The sequence below is a fragment of the Hemitrygon akajei genome, chromosome 8 (assembly GCF_048418815.1).
Source record: "Hemitrygon akajei chromosome 8, sHemAka1.3, whole genome shotgun sequence".
NCBI lineage: Eukaryota > Metazoa > Chordata > Chondrichthyes > Myliobatiformes > Dasyatidae > Hemitrygon > Hemitrygon akajei.
The window spans coordinates 135,614,245-135,637,958 of record NC_133131.1 but is presented as its reverse complement, the minus strand read 5'-3'; the positions used below and the strand labels follow the sequence as shown (position 1 = coordinate 135,637,958).

At 40.6% G+C, this 23,714-nt stretch overlaps 1 protein-coding gene across 1 annotated transcript in view; it reads right to left on the bottom strand.

Moving 5' to 3' along the window:
- The window catches only part of myo3a (myosin IIIA), a 404,249-nt gene that overhangs the window by 127,170 nt on the left and 253,365 nt on the right, over positions 1–23,714 (bottom strand). Inside the window, exons 20-22 of the mRNA XM_073055309.1 lie at positions 23,315–23,468; positions 23,023–23,111; positions 13,671–13,800 (exon numbers count right to left, since the gene is read on the bottom strand). Coding sequence (XP_072911410.1) covers positions 13,671–13,800; positions 23,023–23,111; positions 23,315–23,468 — 373 coding nt within the window. The remainder of the gene's footprint in view (positions 1–13,670; positions 13,801–23,022; positions 23,112–23,314; positions 23,469–23,714) is intronic.

Sequence of the window (23,714 nt, the reverse complement as noted above, 5' to 3'; positions counted from 1 at the left end):
GGTTATCCAAACGAGATGCTACAATGGTTGTGTCTCTATTCTTTACAGGTTAAGAAAACTGAGGGGTTAAACAAAGAAGGTTCTAAGAGGATATAACAGGTTCATGTTGAGATGATTTTATTGGTCGGAGCATTTTAAATGAGGGAGCATAGTCTCAAGATAAGGAGATGGTCATATTAGTTCGAGATTGACCTTACTGAATTGTTTGACAAACCTTATTGAATTATTTGAAGAAGTTACGAGGAATGTTGACGAGGGTAAGGCAGTGGATGTAGTCTATATGGACTTCAGCAAGGCCTTTGACAAAGTTCCACATGGAAGGTTAGTTAAGAAGGTTCAGTCGTTAGGTATTAATGCTGGAGTAATAAAATGGATTCAACAGTGGCTAGATGGGAGATGCCAGAGAGTAGTGGTGGATAATTGTTTATCGGGATGGAGGCCGGTGACTAGCGGGGTGCCTCAGGGATCTGTTTTGGGCCCAATGTTGTTTGTAATATACATAAATGATCTGGATGATGGAGTGGTAAATTGGATTAGTAAGTATGCCGATGATACTAAGGTAGGAGGTGTTGTGGATAATGAGGTGGGTTTTCAAAGCTTGCAGGGAGATTTATGCCAGTTAGAAGAATGGGCTGAACGTTGGCAGATGGAGTTTAATGCTGAGAAGTGTGAGGTTCTACATTTTGGCAGGAATAATCCAAATAGAACATACAGGGTAAATGGTAGGGCATTGAGGAATGCAGTGGAACAGAGAGATCTAGGAATAACAGTGCATAGTTCCTGAAGGTGGAGTCTCATGTAGATAGGGTCGTGAAGAAGGCTTTTGGAACGCTGGCCTTTATAAATCAGAGCATTGAGTACAGAAGTTGGGATGTAATGTTAAAATTGTACAAGGCATTGGTAAGGCCAAATTTGGAATATTGTGTACAGTTCTGGTCACCGAATTATAGGAAAGATATCAATAAATTAGAGAGAGTGCAGAGACGATTTACTAGGATGTTGCCTGGGTTTCAGCACTTAAGTTACAGAGAAAGGTTGAACAAGTTAGGTCTCTATTCATTGGAGCGTAGAAGGTTGAGGGGGGATTTGATCGAGGTATTTAAAATTTTGAGAGGGATAGATAGAGTTGACGTGAATAGGCTGTTTCCATTGAGAGTAGGGGAGATTCAAACGAGAGGACATGATTTGAGAGTTAGGGGGCAAAAGTTTAAGGGAAACACAAGGGGGTATTTCTTTACTCAGAGAGTGATAGCTGTGTGGAATGAGCTTCCTGTAGAAGTAGTAGAGGCCAGTTCAGTTGTGTCATTTAAGGTAAAATTGGATAGGTATATGGACAGGAAAGGAGTGGAGGGTTATGGGCTGAGTGCGGGTAGGTGGGACTAGGTGAGATTAAGAGTTCGGCACGGACTAGGAGGGCCAGAATGGCCTGTTTCCGTGCTGTGATTGTTATATGGTTATATGGTTATTTGCTCAGAGAAAGAGTAGCAACTTTCTGTTATTTTCTGCCTCAAAATGTTTGCTGAGAATATTTGAAATGGGAAGTAAATGTGTTGAAAGATTTGGAATTGAGGGCTACAGGGATCTAGCAGAAAGGAGGAGTTGAGCTCTGAGGTTGATTATATGGAACGATCGGGCAGGTTTGAGGGACCTGGTGTCCTACTCCTATTATGTTTTTGTGTTCCAGTACAATAGCAGTGGCCTGTGGAATGAGTGAGTTTTCAGAGTCCAGTTAATCAATGACGAACACATCTTTAAAGACTTTTGCACAACATGGACCTGCTTTTAAAACATGTTATATTTTATTCTTCTGTCTTACAAAACATTATTGTTCCCTCTGAATTAATTATGTACAGTATACCATTCACTACAATCTGTAACCCTGAGGTGCTTCACAATGATGGAGAGTGGACTTTGAGTTCCTTCCCGAAGTTACCAAACTCTCCGAAACTCCACGTATACTTGTCATGGATTTATTATCAATGTTTTATTAATTTGGAACTCCAAAGTTCAAAATAAATTTATTATTGAAGTCTGTGTTGTTCACCATATACTATCCTGACATCTTCTTGTGGTCATTTACAGGAAATGCACAGTTGAATCAATGAAAATCTACATACAAAGAAAAACGGACAAACAAAATGTGCAACATGCAAAAGAAAACAAGCTGTGCAAACATAAGAAGAAAACCAAAATAATAATTATAGATGAATAAGCAATTGAAAACATGAGTTATAGAGTTCTTGAAGAGTCCATAGGTTGTGGCCTGTCAAGGTGAGTGAAGTTATCCATGCTTGTTCAGGAGCCTAATGGTTGAAGGAATAATAACTGTTCCTGAACTTGGTGATGTGGGACCTAATGCTCCTGTACCTCCCTCCCTGATGGCAGTAGCGCGAAAAGAGAGAGGCCTAGATGGCGGGGGTCCTTGATGGTGGATGCTGTTCTTCTGCAACAACATTCCTTGTAGATATGCTCAATGGAGGGAAGGACTTCACCTGTGATGGACTGGGCTGTATCTACTACCTTTTGCAGGTGTTGCCATTCAAGGATGTTGGTGTTTCCGTACTTTTGTGATGCAACCAGTCAGTATACTCTCCACCATGCATCTATAGAAATTTGTCAAAGTTATAGATGACATGCTGAATCTTCGCAAACTCCTAAGAAAGTAGAGGTGCTGCTGTGCCTTCCTTGGAAAGGCACTTACATGCTGGACCCCGGTGGACCCTTTGAAATAATAACTCTGAGGAATTTAAAGTCATTGACCCTCTCCACCTCTGGTCTCCTGATCAGAACTGGCTCATACACCTCTGATTTTCTCCTCCTGTGGTTAATAATCAGCTTTAAGGTTTTGCTGACATTGAGTGAGAGGTTACTGTTGTGACACCACTCAGCCAGATTTTCAATCTCCCTCCTATTTACTGATTCTTCAGCAACTTTGATTTGGCCACGACAGTGGTGTCATCAACAAACTTAAATATGGCATTAGAGCTGTGCTTAGCCGCACAGTTATAACTGTAAAGCAAGTAGAGCAGGCGACTAAGCACAGAGCCTTGTGCTGATGGAAATTGTGAAGGAGATGTTGCCAATCCAATCTGACTGGGGTCTGCAAGTGAGGAAATCCAGGATCCAGCTGCACAAGGAGGAATCGAGGCTTAGGTCTTGTATCTTTGAGGGGATGATAGCGTTGATTGCAGAGCTGTAGTCAATGAAGAACATCCTGATGCGTGAATCTTCACCGTCCAGATGTTCCAGGGCTGAGTGAAGAGCCAAGGAAACGCAATCTGCTGTTGACCTGTTTATGACAGTAGGCAAATTGGAATGGATCTAAGTCCAGTTAGACTTTTTAAGTATCAACTGTTGCATTTGAACATCTGTTATTTTTTCAATGGACAATATAAGAATAATCTACCATCAGTCATCCTTTAGAAATACCTACTGGATTGATTTATTGATTTATTGATCCATGTTTCTCCAAGCACAGTGATGTAGCTGAGTCATATTTCCAGTAACATGCGTTCAATCCTGATTGGTACTTCTGAGCTTGGAGTTTGCATGCTGACTGCCGTAGCCGGTGGTAGATTAAATGGCCACCATAAATTGCCTCTAGGTGCAGGTGCAGGGTAGAATAGAGGAAGAATGGATAGGAATATAGGGAAACCAAAACAGGATTAGAGTGGGATGAGTGAAAATAGATGTCAGATGATCAGTGTAGAGTCAGTGAGTTAAAGCATACGTTTCTGTGCTGTATTATTCTATAACTCTATTGTGACGGATTTTGTCACTTGTTACAGAGGGGATCAGAGTGAAAATGGAAAGCAATGGATTAGTCACATTGTATCCTGTCTATTGCTCAAGCAGCTAAACTAAGGTAGCTTTTCATTTCAGCATCACTTTGTTCAATATCTGAACTTTGTGTATGCAAGTTGGTTCCTGCAATTCTTATTTGACAAGTGTGGAGGCACATCTAAGGTACTTCATGCACTGTAAAGCACTTTGTAACTTTCCTGAAATCAGTTAAGGTGTTTATACTGTACAAATATTTGTCTATATTATATCCATATTGAAAGTAAAATGAAACTAAAACTGCGGAAATACTGAAATTCTAATACAAGGCAGACCACCAGAACTACTCAGCAAGTAAGTTAGCGTCTGTGGAAGGAGACACAGAATTAATGTTTTGGTTGAAGACCCTTCATCAGAACTGGGAAACAGAAAAATAAGTTAGTTTTAAGTTGCAGTGAGGAGATGAAGGGGTGACTATGACAAAGCAATTACCTCTGCCATTCTGTTCACTGTACTATAGGAAGATTATATTGCACTGGAGAAGGAGCAGGATGCTACCTGTTTTAGGACATTTCTGTTATAAACAGAGATTCGATAGATTGGGTTTGTTGCTTCAAGTGCAGGAGGCTGATTTGGGAATTGTTAGAGGTGAAGGACATAAGTAAGTTAAAGGAACTTCTCTGAGAGGGAAAAGGTTTACATAACAGGTATGAGATGATGTGAGGAATCTGAGGATTTTTTTTTTAACCTAGAGAAATGTTGCGTCTAGATCACACTGCAACCGTGAAGCTGGAGACAGGTAATCTCACAAGATTGAAGGAATATACTGGGCCCAGCACATACCGTAAGTGCATTTACAAAGAAAGCACGGCAGCACCTCTACTTCCTTAGGAGTTTGTGAAGATTCAGCATGACATCTGAAACACTGACAAACTTCTATAATGTATAGTGGGGAGTATATTGACTGGATATATCACAGCCTGGTATGGAAACACCAATGCCCATGAATGGAAAAGCCTTCACAAAGTTGTAGATATGGTCCAGTTCATCACAGGTAAAGCCCTTCCCACCACTGAGCACATCTACATGGACAAGATGGTGCTCATCAGCTGTGTCTGGCAGTTCATCTAGAAGAAGGAAAACTCTGACTTTAAACCTCTGCTGCCTTGTGGCTATATCCACTCATAGGGAAGGATTCTGGAGTAAACCCTGAGGGAAAAATCTGAAGCTGGAGTCCCTAAGGCAGTCCTACATTGAGTTCAACGCTGACTGGCAACTCTTGCAACACTGCTGGTACCGAACTGTATCAGTCTCTGCCACTCCTTTGCGTTCATCAGCTGTGTGGAGAGGGGGAACTTACGACGTGCGTAACAGCTTGCTCTCCTATTGTTCTGTCCAGGCTTACGCATTCATACACCTAGGATGCAACATCCATGGTTGACCCTGACTGATGGAGGCCTCACTCACCATATACATCCTGTGATTCATTCTCTTGTGGGCATGCCTAATAAATCCATAATAGAATAATAACCATAAGAAAATCAATGGAAGACCACTCCACCTTACATACCAACAGTGTGCAAAGGACAAAACTGTGCAAATACAAAGAAAAGAAATAATAATAAATAAAGAAGCAATACATATCAAGAGCATGAGATGAAGAGTCCTTGAAAGTGAGTCCATAGGTTATGGGAACATTTCAATGATGGGGCAAATAAAGTTGAGTAGTGAAATTGCAGGAAAGCAGAATCTATCATCAGGGGCCCCCACCACCCAACATATGCCCTCTTCTCCACTGCTGCCTTTAGGAAGAAGGTACAGGAGTCTCAGGACTCTCACCACCAAGTTCAGGAACAGTTATCCCCCCTCAGGTCGTCAGGCTCTTGATCCAAAGGGGATATCTTTACTCAACTTCACTTCCACCATCATTGAATTGTTCCTACAAAATAGTACTCAGCTTGTTTTAGAGCTAAGGGAGGCCTCAGAGATGGCCAGGGATGAGTTTATGAAGGAAGGAGTTTGTTTGGAGAATGTGTTGTATTAAATTTGCATTACTGTTGGGACAATGGTCACTATATATTAACATGCAGAGAATGCAGTGCGATCAGAGCATGATGCCATTTAGGTCACAAGAGCAGCAAATTGTACTTATATATTAGGACAAGGAGTTAGGCCATTTGGCCTATCAGGTCCATGCCAGTTCCTGGCAACTCCATTGGTCTATTTCCCACTCTTGTTATTTCCTTGTCCCTAGGTACCCTATTCTTTCTCACATTTATTTCAACTTCACTTGATTCTTTCTGAGTGAAAGTTTTGTACAGAACAGAAATAGGTCCTTCATCCCATCACATACATACACTATTTGTATTGCACAGGAGCCAGTTAATCCCCCAACAGATCATTGGGATTTGGAAGAAGGCTAGACCATCCAGTAGAAGCCCATGCAGTTACAGTGTCAGGACATGTAGAGGTGGCTTGATCTAAAAGCAGAGCAGTGGAGACAATTTGATGAAGAGTGATAACTTCAATAGTAGACTGAAAAATAACAAGACAAGAAGGGCCACAAAATGAGAAAGAAACACCACAGACAACAAGGTAACTGAAAGCTAGGAGCAACTGGTTGAGGCTGGCTGGTATAATGTGTGAATAAGGACTGTGAATGAGAACTGGGTTTAAATAGGTTGCAGGTGACAATTTGGAAATGAGTGGCAGCTGACTCCTGTTAGCTGTATGGAGCCTGGAAGGTGCCTGCCTGTGCAGGCCTGACACACAGTGTGTACAAACTGCACACACACAGTACCAAAGGTCAGAATTGAATCTGGCTTCCTGTGGGGTAAGGCAACAGAAACTAACCACCTCAGCACTGTGCTACCCTATCAGTTATGAAGTTGAACTCACTGGGAAATGAAGGATGTCTTTGGCAAGAGAAAGTTTGTCTGAGCTGACAAAACATGGATAAATGTTGTAATAATAAAGTGCTCTCACAAAGGTAGAGATAGGGGAGATTTGAGAAGGAATGAAGCTGAGATCAGTGACAAATAGAACCATGATACTGGAAGCCAAATGTCAAGGAAAGAAAACTACTTTGGCATCATGCTCAAAAATTCTTCTTTTTATTCAGTTGCTTAGGACTGGGGATGACTTGCTTCTACTCTAATTTTATTGGTTCCGAGAAGACAAGTAAGTGTAACGTGTGAACAAGGAACTCTTCTATAGGTGGGCCAGGCTACCACCAACACCCAATCCCCTCTAAACTAAATACCTCCTATTGGTGAGTGATTGTCTCCTCTCAGCCCAGCAATCATTGGCAATCTCCATCCTGAGGCTCCAAACAAACCCTATCCAAGTGTTGGCTGTCCATCCCAGCTCAGGACTCTCTCCCCTCCAGCCACATGGACCCAGCCCAAGCCCAGATCTTATTGGTTTCCTTTGTGTTCTTGGCCCTGCAGAATCCTTAATCTCGGAAGGAGAAGGTATACCTTGCATGAAGCATGAGCATCACACTTCATGCTTATTGGTGCTCCAGTTATAGATTGCTCTAATCCTGTTTGAAGGCAATGACAAAATCCAGACCATTGACATTTATGGCACGGGAGGCGCAGTTTGTCCGTTTGTGTCATTTCCAAGATCAAGTACTTGCTAAGGATAGTATAGCACTATTACAACACCAGTGATCTGAGTTCGATTCCCATCACTGCCTTTAAGAAGTTTGTGTATTCTTGTCACAATCGCACGGGGTTTCCTCCAGGTGCTTTGGTTTTTTCCTGACATTCCAAACACGTACAGATTAGAAGATTAACTAGTCACATTGGTGTAATTGGGTGCCAGGGTCTCATTGGGCCAGATGGGCCTGTAGCTGTGCAGTAAGCCTAAAATAAAATTAATCTATCTCATTCCCCAGCTCTTAGTTCCTAGTCCAGAGGCACATGGAGGCATAGAGTTATAGAAAGAGGTAGTATGGAAATAAGTACTTTGGCGACTGAGTCCAAGCTGATCATTAAATGCCAATTTTTACACTAATCATACCATAATCTATTTTATTCTCCTTTCAACTTCCCCTCAGAATTCACTCACTTACTGCAGACTTCACTGTTGATTGCATCAGCTTAATCTTAAAGCAATTGGATCTGATCGCATGAATAACTAGACTATGATTACATTTTTTTTACACAAGGGAAAACTTCATCCATAGGATTTGAGATATTTTAGCCACCAAACCTCCTGTAAATGCCACTAGGTGACTTCCCGCCTGTCAGATGACTCTGCTTTGTAAGTAATGAAATTATTGACTTTCATTTACTGAGATATGTCAGATACACAAGCAATACACCATAGCAGAAGAGTAACAGAATTAAAAGTGACATGAAAACATTTAAGAAAGCGAAGTCTAGATTTTAGGTCTCATCATTGACCACAATTAATATGTAGAAGAAAAGAATCCATTGTTAGGTAACCAACCCATTCAAGTATGTCTGGAAGTAACAGAAAGGAGAACCTTATGTAAAGAGAATAGAAGGTAAAAGTTACTTTTAAAAATATTTTTAATACATGGTATTTATTTTTACCTTACAAGCTTGAACTACTTTATAAAATTATTCCCCTTTTTAGTAGCGTTATGGGAGTAATATAAATTGAAAACATCATTTGGAAAATGGCTAATCCGGGAGATTGAAGTTTCCTGGGTTTAACAGACATGTAATGAATAAGTAAGTGAAAATGATTCTCATTCTTTGACTTGGCAAATAAACACTTGACCTTTGTGAAAAAACCCAGAAGGAATATAAAAATTAAAAATGTATCACCAGAACAAGATTGTAAAATGTTTTAGAGGAAAAAGAAGGCAGGAGTGCACTCTAAGATAATCTTGAGACTTTTAAATATACACTCTGTGAAAAGATATTGATTATCCTATTAGTTTCTGGAGATAAGTATTAATTTCCTCAGTGACCGGGCAAGCAATGAGGTGTGAGTTTAGGATATTAAGCAGGTAATCCATAGTCGGACAGTCCACAGTTTTAAAACAGTTGTGGATAGGTCCAAAATATCTAGAGACTGAAAGGAATTTATTTAAGCTAAGTAAACCAGATTGTGTCCAATCCTAGTATAAAATCATTCATAGTCAGTGACATAATCTATGCTATAAATGTTGATGCAATCACTGTTTCCTCTCATACGGACGGTTTGTTGTGAAGCCAAGAATCCCCAGGATGGTTCTTCAACATGTAGAGATTGTTGATGTCCTGTAAACAGTGTGGTCCACTAGTTAGCCAAAGACAGCTGCACAACTGCAAACATTTGCATGTGTAATGATTTGGTAATAACGAGCGCAAAACCTTGCAGGTGCTGAAAATCTTAAGTAAAAACAGGGAGCACTGAAACCAGTCACCGGGTCAGGTAGCATCTGTGCAGAGTTAATCAGTTCACACTCCACATTAGTGATCTTTGCTTATTGCTCTGAAAGGTAAGTACTTTTTTCCCCCTTTATCTGAAACATGAACCATTGTCTGTTGTTATGTTTGACAATTGTGTTCGTGACTCTGATTTCTAATTGCAGGTGTCTACCAGCTCTGGGGACATCGTGTATGTCATCAAATGGAAAGTGCATTTGTTTCCACTGCCTTTCCAGGATGTTGGCCAAAGACCAGATAGTGGTATGTTAGAATTGATTTATTATTGTCACATGTATGGATGTACAGTGAAAAACAGACTAGGGAACTATTCAATGTCTTACAACAGCGAGGTAGAAGCTGTCCTGCAGCCTGGTGATAAAAGCTTTTAGGCTTGAGTATTCTTTTGCATGATGGGAGAGGAGAGGAGAGAGAATATCAGGGGTAGGTGGGCGTCTTTGATTACGCAGGCTCCTTTACTTAGGCAGTATGAAGTATAGTGGAGCCCTACTCTTCTCCAATTTTTCTGTGAAATAACAGGTCATAGGACAGGAGATTAAGGGAAGGAGTGGGTACTCCTTGAAGTGGCTGGATGGGAAGGGAATGTTGGGGTTGGAGTTTGAATCTGCATCATTGCTTTTCCATACTTACACTGTTTCCTGTGGTCATGGCAGTGCAGTTGCCATTCCAAACAATGATACATCCAGAAAAGATGGTAAGGATTGATAGGGGCCCTTCCCATTCAAATGCCATTCCTATCATTCTCTTTTGGTGCTTTCTGCTTCCTTTCTTGTCTTTGATAATACTTGCTTCCACAGTCGCATCTACAAGATAACCTGGTCTACAGTCTATCCCCATGGTCAGATCAGCTTGAACTTCCCTTCCCTACTCTTCCTGCAGCCTAGCAAGCTGCTTTTCCCTCATTATCTGATGGACGATCTTCAGCCAGGAGTATTAACGCTGTGTCTCTTCCTATAGATCTGGCCTGACCTGCTGAGAAATACCAGCAATATTTTTCTGTTTTCATTTCAGATTTCAAGCGCCTGCACTTTATTTTGATTTTCAGTATATCTGATCAGTTGCTCATAACTTGTGAGGAAGCACCACTGCGTCACTGACTGTACGTGGTTGTTTTAATAATGAATTTACAAACAAACTGCAAAATTATCCTTTCCATTTTAATTTGTACACTTTCCATCTGTGCTGGGTTGAGCATCAAGCTAGCAGCTTGACCGTGTAAAAAGCAAACAGCAAGGTTGCTGCCTGATGCACCACAAGGCATGGAGAGGAAGAACAGCAATTTTAATTTGAAGATGGGCATTCTACCATTTTCTTGAAGAAGGAACACTATTGTACAGGAGCAGGCCTTTCAACCCATCATGTCTGTGCTGGCCACTGAACAAGGGGATAAGTCATCTACATCCCTCCATTTGCTGTCCATGTGTTGATCTAATTTTCTCTTAAACATAATGATTGTAATGGCTTCTGGTGGTGTGTTTCAGGGATCTACCAATCTCAGTGCAAGAAGCTTTATCCCTTTCACTTTTTTCCCCATTCACTTTAAGCTTAGCCCTTCTAGTATTTGACGTTTTCATCCTTGGGGTGGGGGTGGGGGGAAATAAAATCTCTGACTATCAAGCTTACCTCTGTCTCTCATAAGTTTACATACTTCTATCAGGTCATCCCTCAGTCTCCAATGGTCCAGAGAAAACAATCCAGGCTTGTCCAACCTCTCCTTATTACTAATATTCTCCAATCCAGGCAACATCCTAGTGAACCTTTTCAGCACCTTTTCCAAATCCTTCACATGCTTTCCGTAATGCAGTGACCAGAACTGAACACAATACACCAAATGTGATCTCACTGAAGTTTTATACTGCTGCAACATCCCAACTTTTCTACTCAATGTCCCAACTGCTGAAGTCAAGAACAGGCCGTTCCAGGGCCTCCAGCCTCCAGTGACTCACAGACATCGAGCATCCGACTTCTCCAGTGGACTCACAGATCCGGGACTTCGGCCTTTGGGCCTCAACCTTTGGACTTCTGATTGACCTTTGGTTGGCTTTGATTGCCAGTGATGGGACTCCAAGCTCCAGGACTCAACCTCTGGATTTGCTGACAACAGGAATCTGAACTCCGGGCCTCAAACTCTGGACTCTATGATGACGGGACCCAAACTAAAGTCCTCAAGCTCTGGTCTTGCCAACTTGTATATCTGCAGTGTCACTGATCTTTGTGTTTCTTCTGTGCACACACTGATCCCATGGAATACTTGTTGACCTGGAGTAGTGGGGCACAGGCCTTCATCTCACTGGTCTTCATTCACAGTGCTTGTCACCCTGAAATCTATCCATGTACATCCTTAGTGCACATTGTTGCTGATTTTCAAACATGGAGTACGGAATAGAGGCCTAGACTCTGAGGACTAGGCCCTTCATACAGTCTCTAAAAACCCTAACCTGATCCCTTACTCCCCTCTCTCTCCCCAAAACCATTCCTACAAATCTAAAGAAAACAAATAAACTGAGCCACAACTTCGATGGAAACTACAGCTTGGCATCATCTTGACTAGAAATCCCATACTGTCCATGAATACAATACCCACTACCTACCCTTATCAATCCTCCTTGTCAAAGAGTCACATAGAAGTGAAACAGGCCATTCATCCCGAGTGCTTCCTGTCAACCAAGAATCCCTTTTAAGTTAGTCAATTTGCCCATATTTAGTCATACTTCTCAAAGTCCTCTAAACCTTTCCTATCCAAAATTCCTATCCTTCCCTATCTCCTCAAAGCACAAATCTGTACTGATTACCCCTATTAAGTCTAGGCTTTTCCAAAAGTGAGAAACTCTGGTCCCTAAGAACCTTCTTCAATAATTTCCCTACAACTAATTGAAGGCTCACTGGTCAATAATTTCTTGGACTGCTGCTATCACACTTTTCAAACAAAGGAACAACACTGGCTATTCTCCAGTCATCTGGGACCTGGTTTGCAGCTACAGAGGAGACAAAGGGCACAAAGTATCAAGACCTCAGCAATCTCCCCGCATGTCTCCCTCATTTCCCTCATTATTCAGGGACAGATTCCCTGGGGGCATATCCATCTTAATGTTTTTCATAAGACTTCAAACTCTTCTTCCTTCTTAATATCAACATGTCCTGGAATATCAACATACTCCTTCCTGACCTGACCTTCATCTATGTCCTTTTCCTTGATGAATACTGATGCAAAGTTCTCATTTAGCACCTCGCCCACTCTTTCTGATTCCAGGCATTAATAGCCTCCTTTGGCCTTGAGTGGATCTATCCTTTCCCTGCTACCTTCTTGATCTTAATATACATATACAATGTCTGTTTTGTTATGAATGCCCTCCTTTTACAGTCTATAAACTAAGTCATCTTAGCTAAGTCTTTTGCTTAAATTATTTACCAGAGAACGACCTGTTTTAAAGCAAAGCTCAGGTGAAATTGTGATATCATATTTAAGAGCCACTTCTTACAGAAATTGTATTATTTCAGCTACAAACAAGGCAGGACAGTGGCTATATTTCATTAGGAGTTTGATGAGATTTGGCTTGTCACCTAAAACACTTGAAAACATCTATAGATGTACTGTGAATTCTGACAGCATTCTGACTGGCTGCGTCACCATCTGGTATGGGGGGATAGGGGGAGGTGGGAGGGGTTACTGCACAGGATCGAAGTAAGCTACGGAGAGTTATAAAATTAGTCAGCTCCATCATAGATACCAGCCTATTTAGCATCCAAGACAACTTCAAGGAGCGGCGTCCATCATTAAGGACCCTCACCACCCAGGGCATTCCCGCGTCTCATTGTTACTGTCAGGAAGGAGGTACAGAAGCTTGAAGCACACTCTCAGAGATCTGGAGCAGCTTCCTTCCCTGTGCCATCCGACATTGAATCCATGATCACTACCTCACTACTTTTTTTAAAGTTGTTATTGTATCTTAATTTAACTATTTAATATACATATATACTTACTGCAATTCAGTTTTTTCTATATTATCATGTATTGCATTGTTCTGCTGCTGCTGACATTTCAGGTGATGTTAAACCTGATTCTGATTAAGGCACAGAAACAAATTAGCTATCAGCACAGCAAATAACGCAACTGACCAAATTACTCTTGAAGCACATAACCTTATAGATAAGAAATGAATGAGATCTGAAACACAAGCAAAAGGATACTGGAAATGAACAACAGAACCTATGGTGAAGAAATGCAACATCTTGGCCTGAGTCCTTCTTCCAATGCAGTAAGCAGCTGCTACAAACAGCTAAACAGAATTCAAACCAATTTCAGACAAATTGTATGAAACAAAATTCCAGTTTGCTTTGACACCTTTGATTTGGTTTCATGGAACTGAAAAAACATAGGAATGTGAAAAATCTAAAATATTCCCTGTAATAAACTAATGACTAAGTCCTTCATGTTTAATAGAAAAACAGTGTTTTTGGCAATCCTTAATCACAAAGTCATACCTGATTCTGTAAGTGGGTGTGCTACAACCTGCCGAGTAATTTTATTATCAGATGACTTCAAAAGTAGGACAATATCTGCTGGCAAAGTGTCTCGATTCTTTGCGAGAAAGCCACTGGCATTATAAAGAACCTGTAGTATGAAGGACAAGGAAACAATTAGGTCACTATCACAAGTAAGCACTGAAGTTTGATGGGAAAGGTCCAAGGGGTATTTTAAGAAGGTGATTGAAGAAGTTAGTAGCAATGAACTACTTGGACTCTATTCCTTATATAAATGATGACATTTATATATAAAGATATCTAACCGATTATAGCTAATAGTATCTCAGACATTGGGGCTGCTGCCTCATACTGTATCACCAGTGACCCAAGTTTGATAATTATTTCAAGTGTGGAGTTTGTACATTCTCCCCATGCAAGCATGCCTTTCCCTGGTTACATCCATTTCTTACCATATCCCAAAAATATATAGAGGTTAATTTGTTACTACAAATTGTCCTGAGTCCATCTGAGAGATGATATAGGATATAACTCTACCAAGGATAGTGTTAGAAGCAGATACAAAGATGGGATTTAAGAGGCTTTTGGAACAGCACATGAGTGTTCAGGAAATTGAGGGAATTTGATCACATAGAGACAGAAGAGATTTAGTTCAGCTCAGACATCATGGGCCGTTTCTGTGCTGTGCTGTTTTGTGTTCTGTAGACTCAATGGGATAATGAAGTTCTTCCATGTTGGAAATAAAAGGAAGATTTATCACCAAATTATAGATGAAGTAGCATTGGCTGGTTTAAGGAATGGGCATAATATTTCAGAAAGTGAACGGCACATTCCTGTGATTTAGAAGCAGATAGATTATTAATCATTATTATGTTTCAATGGGGCATTGAAACTTACTTTGCCCTTATCTAGTAAAGTAATAGATTGTTAGGATATGTTATATTGGGGAATAGAGAATGATGGGTACTCTCAGTAGGTTAGGTGGATCTATGAAAGGAGTCATCGAGTCATACAGCATGGAAACAGGCCCTTTGGCCCAACTGGTTTATGCCAACAAGGCTTCACATCTGAGCTAGTCCCATTTCACAACATTTGGCCAATATCCTTCTAAAAACTTTTTATCCATGAACCTGCCTAAATATCTCATACAGTCAATGCTGTTAATGTTCCTAGCTCAACCACTTCCTCTGGAAACTCATTCCATACACTGCCTACTCTCTGAGTAAAGAGTTTTTTCCTCAGGTTCCGGTTAAAACTCTTTTCTCTCACCGTAAGGACATGCTGTCTAGCTTTTGGTTCCTTAACCCAGGGAAAAAGACTGTGTGCATTTACCCTTTCTACACCTCTCATGATTTTATACACCTCAGTAACTTCACCTCTTGTTCTCCCACACTCCAAGAGAAACAGAAATAACTGAGCAAATGGAGTACTTAGTTTTGTTTCTTTTTCCACAGATGCAGCCTGACCTGTTGGGTCTTCTTCAGCATTTTCTGATTTTATTTCAGATTTTCAGCATGAGTAATATTCTGATTTCCATTTATTTTCTAATTGGACTGGATTGTTAATGGCTCAGATTTATTGTTAAAAATGAACTGCCCATAATTGCCTCCATGGTTACTCAGTACAGCTCTTGAAACCCCTTTATTTCATGAAGCCAGTTCTATCATCATTGATGAGATCTTATGAAATGGCAAGACCAGTTCAGCATAAATCTGGAGGAAATCTTACCCATGAAATATACAAGAAACATTTACAGGGAGTTAAACCACAAACTTGACATTTAGAAACAAATCGATATTATTAAATCTTTTAAACAAAAATTTGGTACACGTGTAAAGTAAAAAAATTAAAATAAAGGAACAAAAACTGAAGTTTGACGAGATTCTGTAGATGCTGGAAATCCAGATCAACGCACACACAAAATGCTGGAGGAACTCAGCAGATCAGGCGGCGTCCATGGAAATGAATAAACAGTCGGCGTTTTGGGCTGAAACTCTTCTTTGGGACTGGAACTGAAGGGGGAAGCTGCCAGAATAAAAAGGTGGGGGGAGGAGAGGGAGGACCAGCTAGAAGGTAAAGTCAGGTGGGTGGGAAATGTAAAGGGCTGGAGAAGATGTCATGATGCACAATGTTTTGTATATTAGCTCAAACAATTCCTACTTCAATATATTTTAAATTCAGAAAATGAGACAGTAAAATGTGAAAATATTTGTGGGGCTGAATATTTTATCAAGGCACTGAACGTGCTTGGCCCAGGACAGGTCCTTAGGAATAATAACACTGAGCAATTTAAAGTTATTGACCTCTCCACGTCTGATCCTGCAATGAGGAATTCCATAGTGAGGGGAACAGACAGGAGGTTCTGTCAGCCTGATAGAGACACCCGCATGGTGTGTTGCCTCCCAGGTGCCAGGCTATGGGATGTCTCGGATCGGGTGCAGAGTATTCTGAAGGGAGAGGGTGAACAGCCAGAAGTCTTGCAACACATTGGTACCAACGACATAGATAGGAAAATGGAGGAGGTCCTGAAGAGAGAATTCAGGGAGTTAGGTAGGAACGTGAAAGGCAGGACCTTCAGGGTAGTAATATCAGGAATGTTGCCTGTGCCATGTGCTACCAAGTGCAAGAATAGCATGATCAGGTATATTAATGTGTGGTTGAGAGACTGGTGTAGGGGGCAGGGATTCAGAGTCCTGGATCATTGGGGGATGTGCTACCTGTACAAAAAGGACGGGTTACATCTGAACAAAAAGGGGTCCAATATCCTAGCAGGCAGGTTTAACAGAGCAGTTAGGGAGGATTTGAACTAATTTGGCAGGGGGGATGGTAACGAGGAAGGGGAAAACAGAAATAAATCAAAGATAGTGTGCAACAGCGATTATAGAAGGAACAAGCAGGAGATGAGGCTTAATCAAAGCCAGTAGCATGAGTTACAGGGCAATAGAGGCATGGTGCAATTAAAACAGAAAGCAACAAATACTGGACTGAGAGTATCGTATTTGAACACACTCAGCATAAGGAATAAAATGGATGATCTTGAAATTCAGCTACAGATTCACAAATATGACATTGTGGCCATCTCTGAAACTTGGCTAAAGGATGGCTGCCAATTATATACAGAGTATTGGAAAGATAGTTTAGTAGGCAGAGGGAGTGGTGTAGCTCTGTGTATAAGATAAAATATTAAATCATTGGAAAGAGATGACATAGGACTGAAAGGTGTAGAGTCTGAATGGGTTGAGTTAAGAAATGGCAAGGGTAAAAGGACCGTAATGGCAGTTGTATACAGGCCTCCAAACAGCAGCCAGGATGTGGAGTACAAATTACAGCAGAAGATAGAGAGGGCATGTCAGAAAGGCAATGTCATGATAATCGTTGGGGGTTTTAACATGCAAGAGGATTGGGAAAACCAGGTCAGTACTAGGCCTCAAGAGATAGAATTTGTAGAATGTCTAAGGGATGGCTCTTTAGAACAGCTTGTTGTTGAGCCCACTAGGGGACTGACTATGCTGGATTGGGTGTTGTGCAACGATCCAGAAGTGATCAGAGAGCTTAAGGCTAAGGATCCCTGAGGGAACAGTGATCACTATGATCAGGTTCACATTCAAATTTGAGAGGGAGAAAGTAAAATCCAATGTGTCGGTATTTCAGTGGAATAAAGAAAAACTACAATGGCATGAGAGTGGAACTTTGCAGGAAGGACAGCAGAGCAGCAATGGCTGGAGTTTCTGCGAAAAATGAGGGAAGCGCAAGAGGGATATATTCCAAAGAAGAAGAAATTTCATATGGAAGAAGGACACTACCGTGGCTGACAAGTGAAGTCAGAGCCAAAGTAAAAGCCAAAGAGAGGGCATACAAGGAAGCCAGAGCTAGTGGGAAGATAGATTGGGAAGCTTTTAAAAACTTGCAGAAGGAAACTAAGATGGTCATTTGGAAGGAAAAGATGAATTATGAGAGGAAGCTGGCGACTAATATCAAAGAAGGTACTAAAAGCTTTTTTAAGTATATAAAGGGTAAAAGAGAGTTGAGGGTTGATAATAGGACCAATACAAAATGACACTGGAGATACTGTAATGAGAGATGCAGAGGTGGCAGAGGAACTGAATGCGTTTTTTGCATCAGTCTTCACAGTGGAAGACATCTGCAGTATACCAGACATTCAAGAGCATCAGGGAAGTGAAGTATGTGCAGTGAAAATTACGACAGAGAAGGTGCTCAGGAAGCTTAATGGTCTGAGGGTGGATAAATCTCCTAGACCTGATGGAATTCACCCTGGGGTTCTGAAAGAAGTAGCTGGAGAGATTGTGGAGGCATAAACAATGATCTTCAAGAATCGATAGATTCTGGCATTGTACCGGATGACTGGAAAATTGCAAATGTTACTCCACTATTTAAGAAGAGTGGGAGGCAGCAGAAAGGAAACTATAGACTTGTGACTTCAGTGTTGTGACATTGTCTGACATCAGTGGTTGGGAAGTTGCTGGAATCGATTGTTAGTGATGAGATTACAGAGCATCTGGAGGCATATGGCAAGATAGACCAAAGCCAGCATGGTTTCGGGAAAGGGAAATTCTGCCTGACTAACCTCCTGCAATTCTTTGAGGAAATTACAGGCAGGGTAGCAAGATAAGAACCTATGGAATTACAGGGAAGTTACTAGCATGGGTAGAGCATTAGCTGGTCAGCAGAGAGTGGGAATAAAAGGATCCTATTCTGGCTGGCTGCCGGTTACCAGTGGAGTTCCACAGGGGTCGGTGTTAGGACCGCTGCTTTTTGTGATGTATGTCAATGATTTGAGGATTTGTGGCTAAATTTGCCAATGATACAAAGATAGTTGGAGTAGCGGGTAGTGTTGTGGAACCAGCAAGCCTGCAGAGAGACTTAGATAGTTTAGGGGAATGGGCAAAGAAGTGGCAAATGAAATACAATGTTGGAAAGTGTATGGTCATGCATTTTGGTGGAAGAAATAAATGGGCAGACTATTATTTAGATGGGGAGAGAATTCAAAATGCAGAGATGCAAAAGGACTTGGGAGTCCTTGTGCAAGATACCCTAAAGGTTAACCTCCAGGTTGAGTCGGTTGTGAAGAAGGAGAATGCAATGTTGGCATTCATTTCTAGAGTTATAGAATATAAGAACAGGGATGTGATGTTGAGGTTCTATAAGGCACTCGTGAGACCAGACTTGGAATATTGTGTGCAGTTTTGGGCTCCTTATTTTAGGAAGGATATGCTGACATTGGAGAAGGTTCAGAGAAAATTCATGAAAATCATTCCAGGAATGAAAGGGTTATTGTATGAGGAACATCTGGTAGCTCTTGTGCTGTATTCCCTGGTGTTCAGGAGAATGAGGGGTCATCTCATAGAAACATTCCGAATGTTAAAAGGCCCGAACAGATAGATATAGCAAAGTTATTTCCCAAGGTAGAGGATTCTTGGACAAGAGGGCACAACTTCAGGATTGAAGGACAGGATTGAAGAGCTGAGATGCAAAGAAATTACTTTAGTCAGAGTGTGGTAAATCTGTGGAATTTGTTGCCATGAGTGGCTGTGGAGGCCAAGTCACTGGGTGTATTTAAGGCAAAGATAGATAGGCTTTTGATTAGCTAGAGCATCAAATGATATGGGGTGAAAGCAGAGGAGTGGGGATGACTGGAAGAATTGGATCAACCCATGATTGAATGATGGAGCAGACTCGATGGACTGAATGGCCTACTTCTGCTCCTTTATCGTATATCTTATCTTGTGGACTGATTCATGGACCTTTGGTTTCCTCCTCCTTGGTCTTGCTGATGTTGAGTAAGAGGTGGTTATTGTGGCACCACTCAGTCAGGTTTATGTTGCTTGCAGTGATATTTGCTAGAACTTGGTTCCTCACAGCCATTCTGCTTCATTCTCAGGAAGAAGAAGCTGTTCCTATGCCCTGCAAAACCTGACAGACTTCCCTAGTGTAAGTGATTGGAACTGGTGTAAATTTGCACTCTACCATCAGTTTCCATAAGGTGCCCAACACTACTACACTCTCTGAGAAACAATTCATTTTCACTGGCTAACACAAGAGCTCTGAAGGTGTCTGCGGACACTTGAGAAATTTTTGCAGTGGATCATGGAAATATCTGCACTTTCTTTCAAAATATCAATCGCTTAAAATTTGCTTGAAGTGATTTCCTTGGTTTATGTGCTCCTGTGGTGTGTGCTGAAACAACAATAGCATCATTCATATTTCCACTGTATATGCCCAGAAATCCGAGTATTTTTGTCATAGAATGTACAACATAGGACATTGAAGAGCAGAGCATGAAAACAGGCCCTACAATTGAGCATGATGCCAAATTAAACTTATCCCTTCTTCATGAACATCATCCATATACTTTCATTTCCTGCATGATCATGTGTTTATCTAATTGCCTTGTAAAAAACACTGTCATAACCGCTTCCACTACCTTTCTGGCCATGCATTCCAGGCGCCTTTCAATTTCTGTGCAAGAAAAACCTGCCCTATAATTCCCTCTAAATGTTGCTCACTCACTTGAAAGCTGTGCTCTCTATTATTCAACATTTCCACCCTGGGAAACTAATTCTGGCTCTCCATCCTATTTACCCTAGCTGTGTACTGTTTTTGACAGAGAAATGAAAGTGAAAGGCAGTTGTCTTATTATCACTTTCACACTCAAAACTCTGGCGATCATTGATTAACAATACTGATGTTTGCCCTTGAAACTACTGAAATTAAAGGAATACTTGAGTCTGTTGCCATGTGAGATACACAAAAAGAAATACTGGAGAACAATAGTTCTAGATGAATGACAAGTTGAAATAAATTAGCATTTGTGAGGACATGATATGGAAAAATTATTGAAGCTGAAGGGCAATAAACTTCTAGGACAGGGTGACAAACCTTTTTGAGTGCTTGTACCCAAACTGGTAGTAATCTAAAAAATTCTCTCACATGCCATGACAATTTTGAGCGGAGATTATCATTGATTAATGAATTGGTAACATAATTAGTGAGTTCTTAATTGAAAAGGGTTGAGTCTGTTTGCTTATTTTTGTGTATTCATTGTTTTACTGTTAAAAGTATAACAGAGAAATTGAAATGAATTACACATTTTAGAATGCCAGTGCAAAAATTATTAATGTTAATCTTTTTAAAAATATTGAAATATAACATAATGTCTTTGTAGTATTGTTATCGTAACCATTTACAATCCAAATACTGATATGTGCACCAGGTCTGCAAGGATTTCGGAGGCGGTGGAGGCAGATACGATAGGATCTTTTAAGAGACTCCTGGACAGGTACATGGAGCTCAGAAAATTAGAGGGCTATCCTAGGTAATGTCTAAGATAAGGACATGTTCGGCACAGCTTTGTGGGCTGAAGGACCTGTATTGTGCTGTAGGTTTTCTATGTTTCTATATTTCTATTTCAAAACATATTCCTCAAAATTACATGTTCTCGCAAGCGTCAAGCTGGCATAAGTGGTTTCGTGTGAAAACGTATCTCTGGTCTCAGGTTCTAAAAGATCATTCATGATTTCATTTGCCAGTAAACATATTCATTATGTATATCTTTTATTATTGGTCAATTTTAACGAATTGAGGTGTGGCATAGCATGCCAAAAGGCAACTAAATTTTTGTTTGTGCCATCTTGGGCACATGCTATAGGTTCACCATCACAGCCATAGGGTCTGATGACCTACATTGTCTGGAGATGTGGCATGCACTGCTGTCATCTTCCAAAAATTCTATCGATTCTAGAACAGATTCCAAAGACTTAAAGGCAGAAAATGCAAACCTAGTACTTACGAAAGGAGCAAAAGAGGCAAAACAGGGAATTATGTCCATTTAATCTGACTTCTATATGAGAGTATCCTTAGGGAAGAGATAACAGGGTAGTTACAATAAAATAATAGAACTGGGTAGAATTACATGAAGCTAATGGAAAGGCAATCATGTTCGACAAATCTTTGAGTAGTTTGATCTATGAGAAAAGATTAAGCAGGCAGGTGTCAGGAAATGTAAAGGACCACAACCTATGATCTCACATACTCAGCATTTAAGGAAAAGCTTCTTCCCCTCTGCCATCAGGTTTCCAAATGGACAATGAACCAATGAATACTACCTCAGCATTTTTCCCTCTCTTTTGCACATATTATACCTGATTCTGATTCTCAAAATCATCTTCCATAAGGAGCCACAAAACAAGAGAAAACAGATACTAAACCACAGGTAACAAGTTAACTGAAGGTTCGGAGCAGCTGGCTGGTTCGCTGACTGAACAATACTATGGCTGAGAGCTGGATTTAAATAGGCTGCAGGTGATGAGTTGGAAACGAATAGCAGGCAACTCCTGTGAGCTGAGTGGAGGATGGGAGGAGCATTCATGTGCAGGTCTGACGTCAGTGAATACTTACTCATCAGCTTTAAGTGAGAGTTAATGTAATTATGTGGAATGGGCTGCTGGCGACGGTGGTGGAGGTGGAAACAATAGGGTCTTTTAAGAGACTCCTGGATAGGTACGTGGAGCTTAGAAAAATAGAAGCCAAAGTAGTTCTAAGGTAGGGACATGTTTGGCACAGCTTTGTGGGCCGAAGGGCCTGTATTATGTTGTAGGTTTTCTATGTTTCTATGTTTCTAATTGAAGCATTCGAAGTTCTGATGTGGCTTGACAAGATAGATGCAGGGATGATGCTTCTTTCACCTGGAGTGTCCAGCACCAAGGTTCATAGACTCAAACTAAGACACTGGTCATTCAATACCAGAATGAAAAGAAATTTGGAATTCTCTATCAAAGTTGGTTACAAGACTTAGTTGTTATACACACAGGTTCATAAGTCTCTCTGAAGCTTTGTTCCTAGTGTTTCACCAGTTGGCTTAATGCTTGTTTGGGGGCAATGACGAAACTATTTTGTCTGGGGACCTCAAAGATATCCAGTTTCTCAGATGCTAACAGGCAACAAAGAAACTGGCTTATTAAAGCATCATTAACTGTTGAGCCAGGAGGTCCAAGAGATTTTCTTCTAACCCTTGTCTCAAAGGGGTGCTGTTTACAGTGAGAATAGTTGCACACAAAAGACAAGATTAATTATAGCTCCTTATGTTAATGCACCAGATGGCCAAAAATAGGGCAGCTAAATCTATAGTCCCAAAACTCTGAACTAAGGTTCCTAGTGATAACAATTACTGAGATGAAAGGTTAAATTACATTGGTGAAAACAAAGTTATGAACACCCATTCATGGATATTGAACTTTTTTAGCATGTTCATTTGAATTGAATGTACAAGATTGAGCTTTATATTTTCTGCAAGTTAGTACTGTTGTAAGATATATGATTACTGATGAGTGCTCACCTTTCCTGCATAATGATTAATTCCAAAGCTTAAGTCAACCCTCTTTGGTCTCCAGAAGTAACTTGATTTGAGATTGTCTTCAAATTTCCCTGTAGGCAAAATGCAATTTATTACTGATGCTGGCATTCCAAGTCAATTTAGGAATGAAAATATGTTTACGATCTATAGGGTATGATTGAGATAGTATTGTCAAAATAACTGTAAACCTTGGCAAAAAGGCATAGCCTAACGTAATGGTATATCTTTTTCAAAAAAAATCATTGATCATTAAATCATTATTTCATGAACTTGCCAACAAGTGTTTGGTCAGTGGCTTGGGGAAATCGACTTTCTTCATCTAGCAATGCAAGAAGGCCCATGGGCTTCTGCAGAAACATGTCCAGTAGCGGCTGGTTGTCTTCATATTCAACTAACCGAGCATCCACCCCTTCATTCAGATATTCATTCTAGGAGAGAATTGAAGAGAAAGTGATACATTAATCTGATTCCATTGTGTTCTTGGAAACACTGAGGCAGTATCTGAGGAGAGAAGAGGAGTCAGCAATTCATCGTCATTGACCTGCATCCTTTTGCTACATCTCTCGGATTTCCAGCATCTGCCATACTTTACTTCAGTTCTATTGTCTTCTTCATTAACTCATATTCCATATATAATATTGCTAAGCGAATTTGTCTTGTAAATTGTAGAAGTT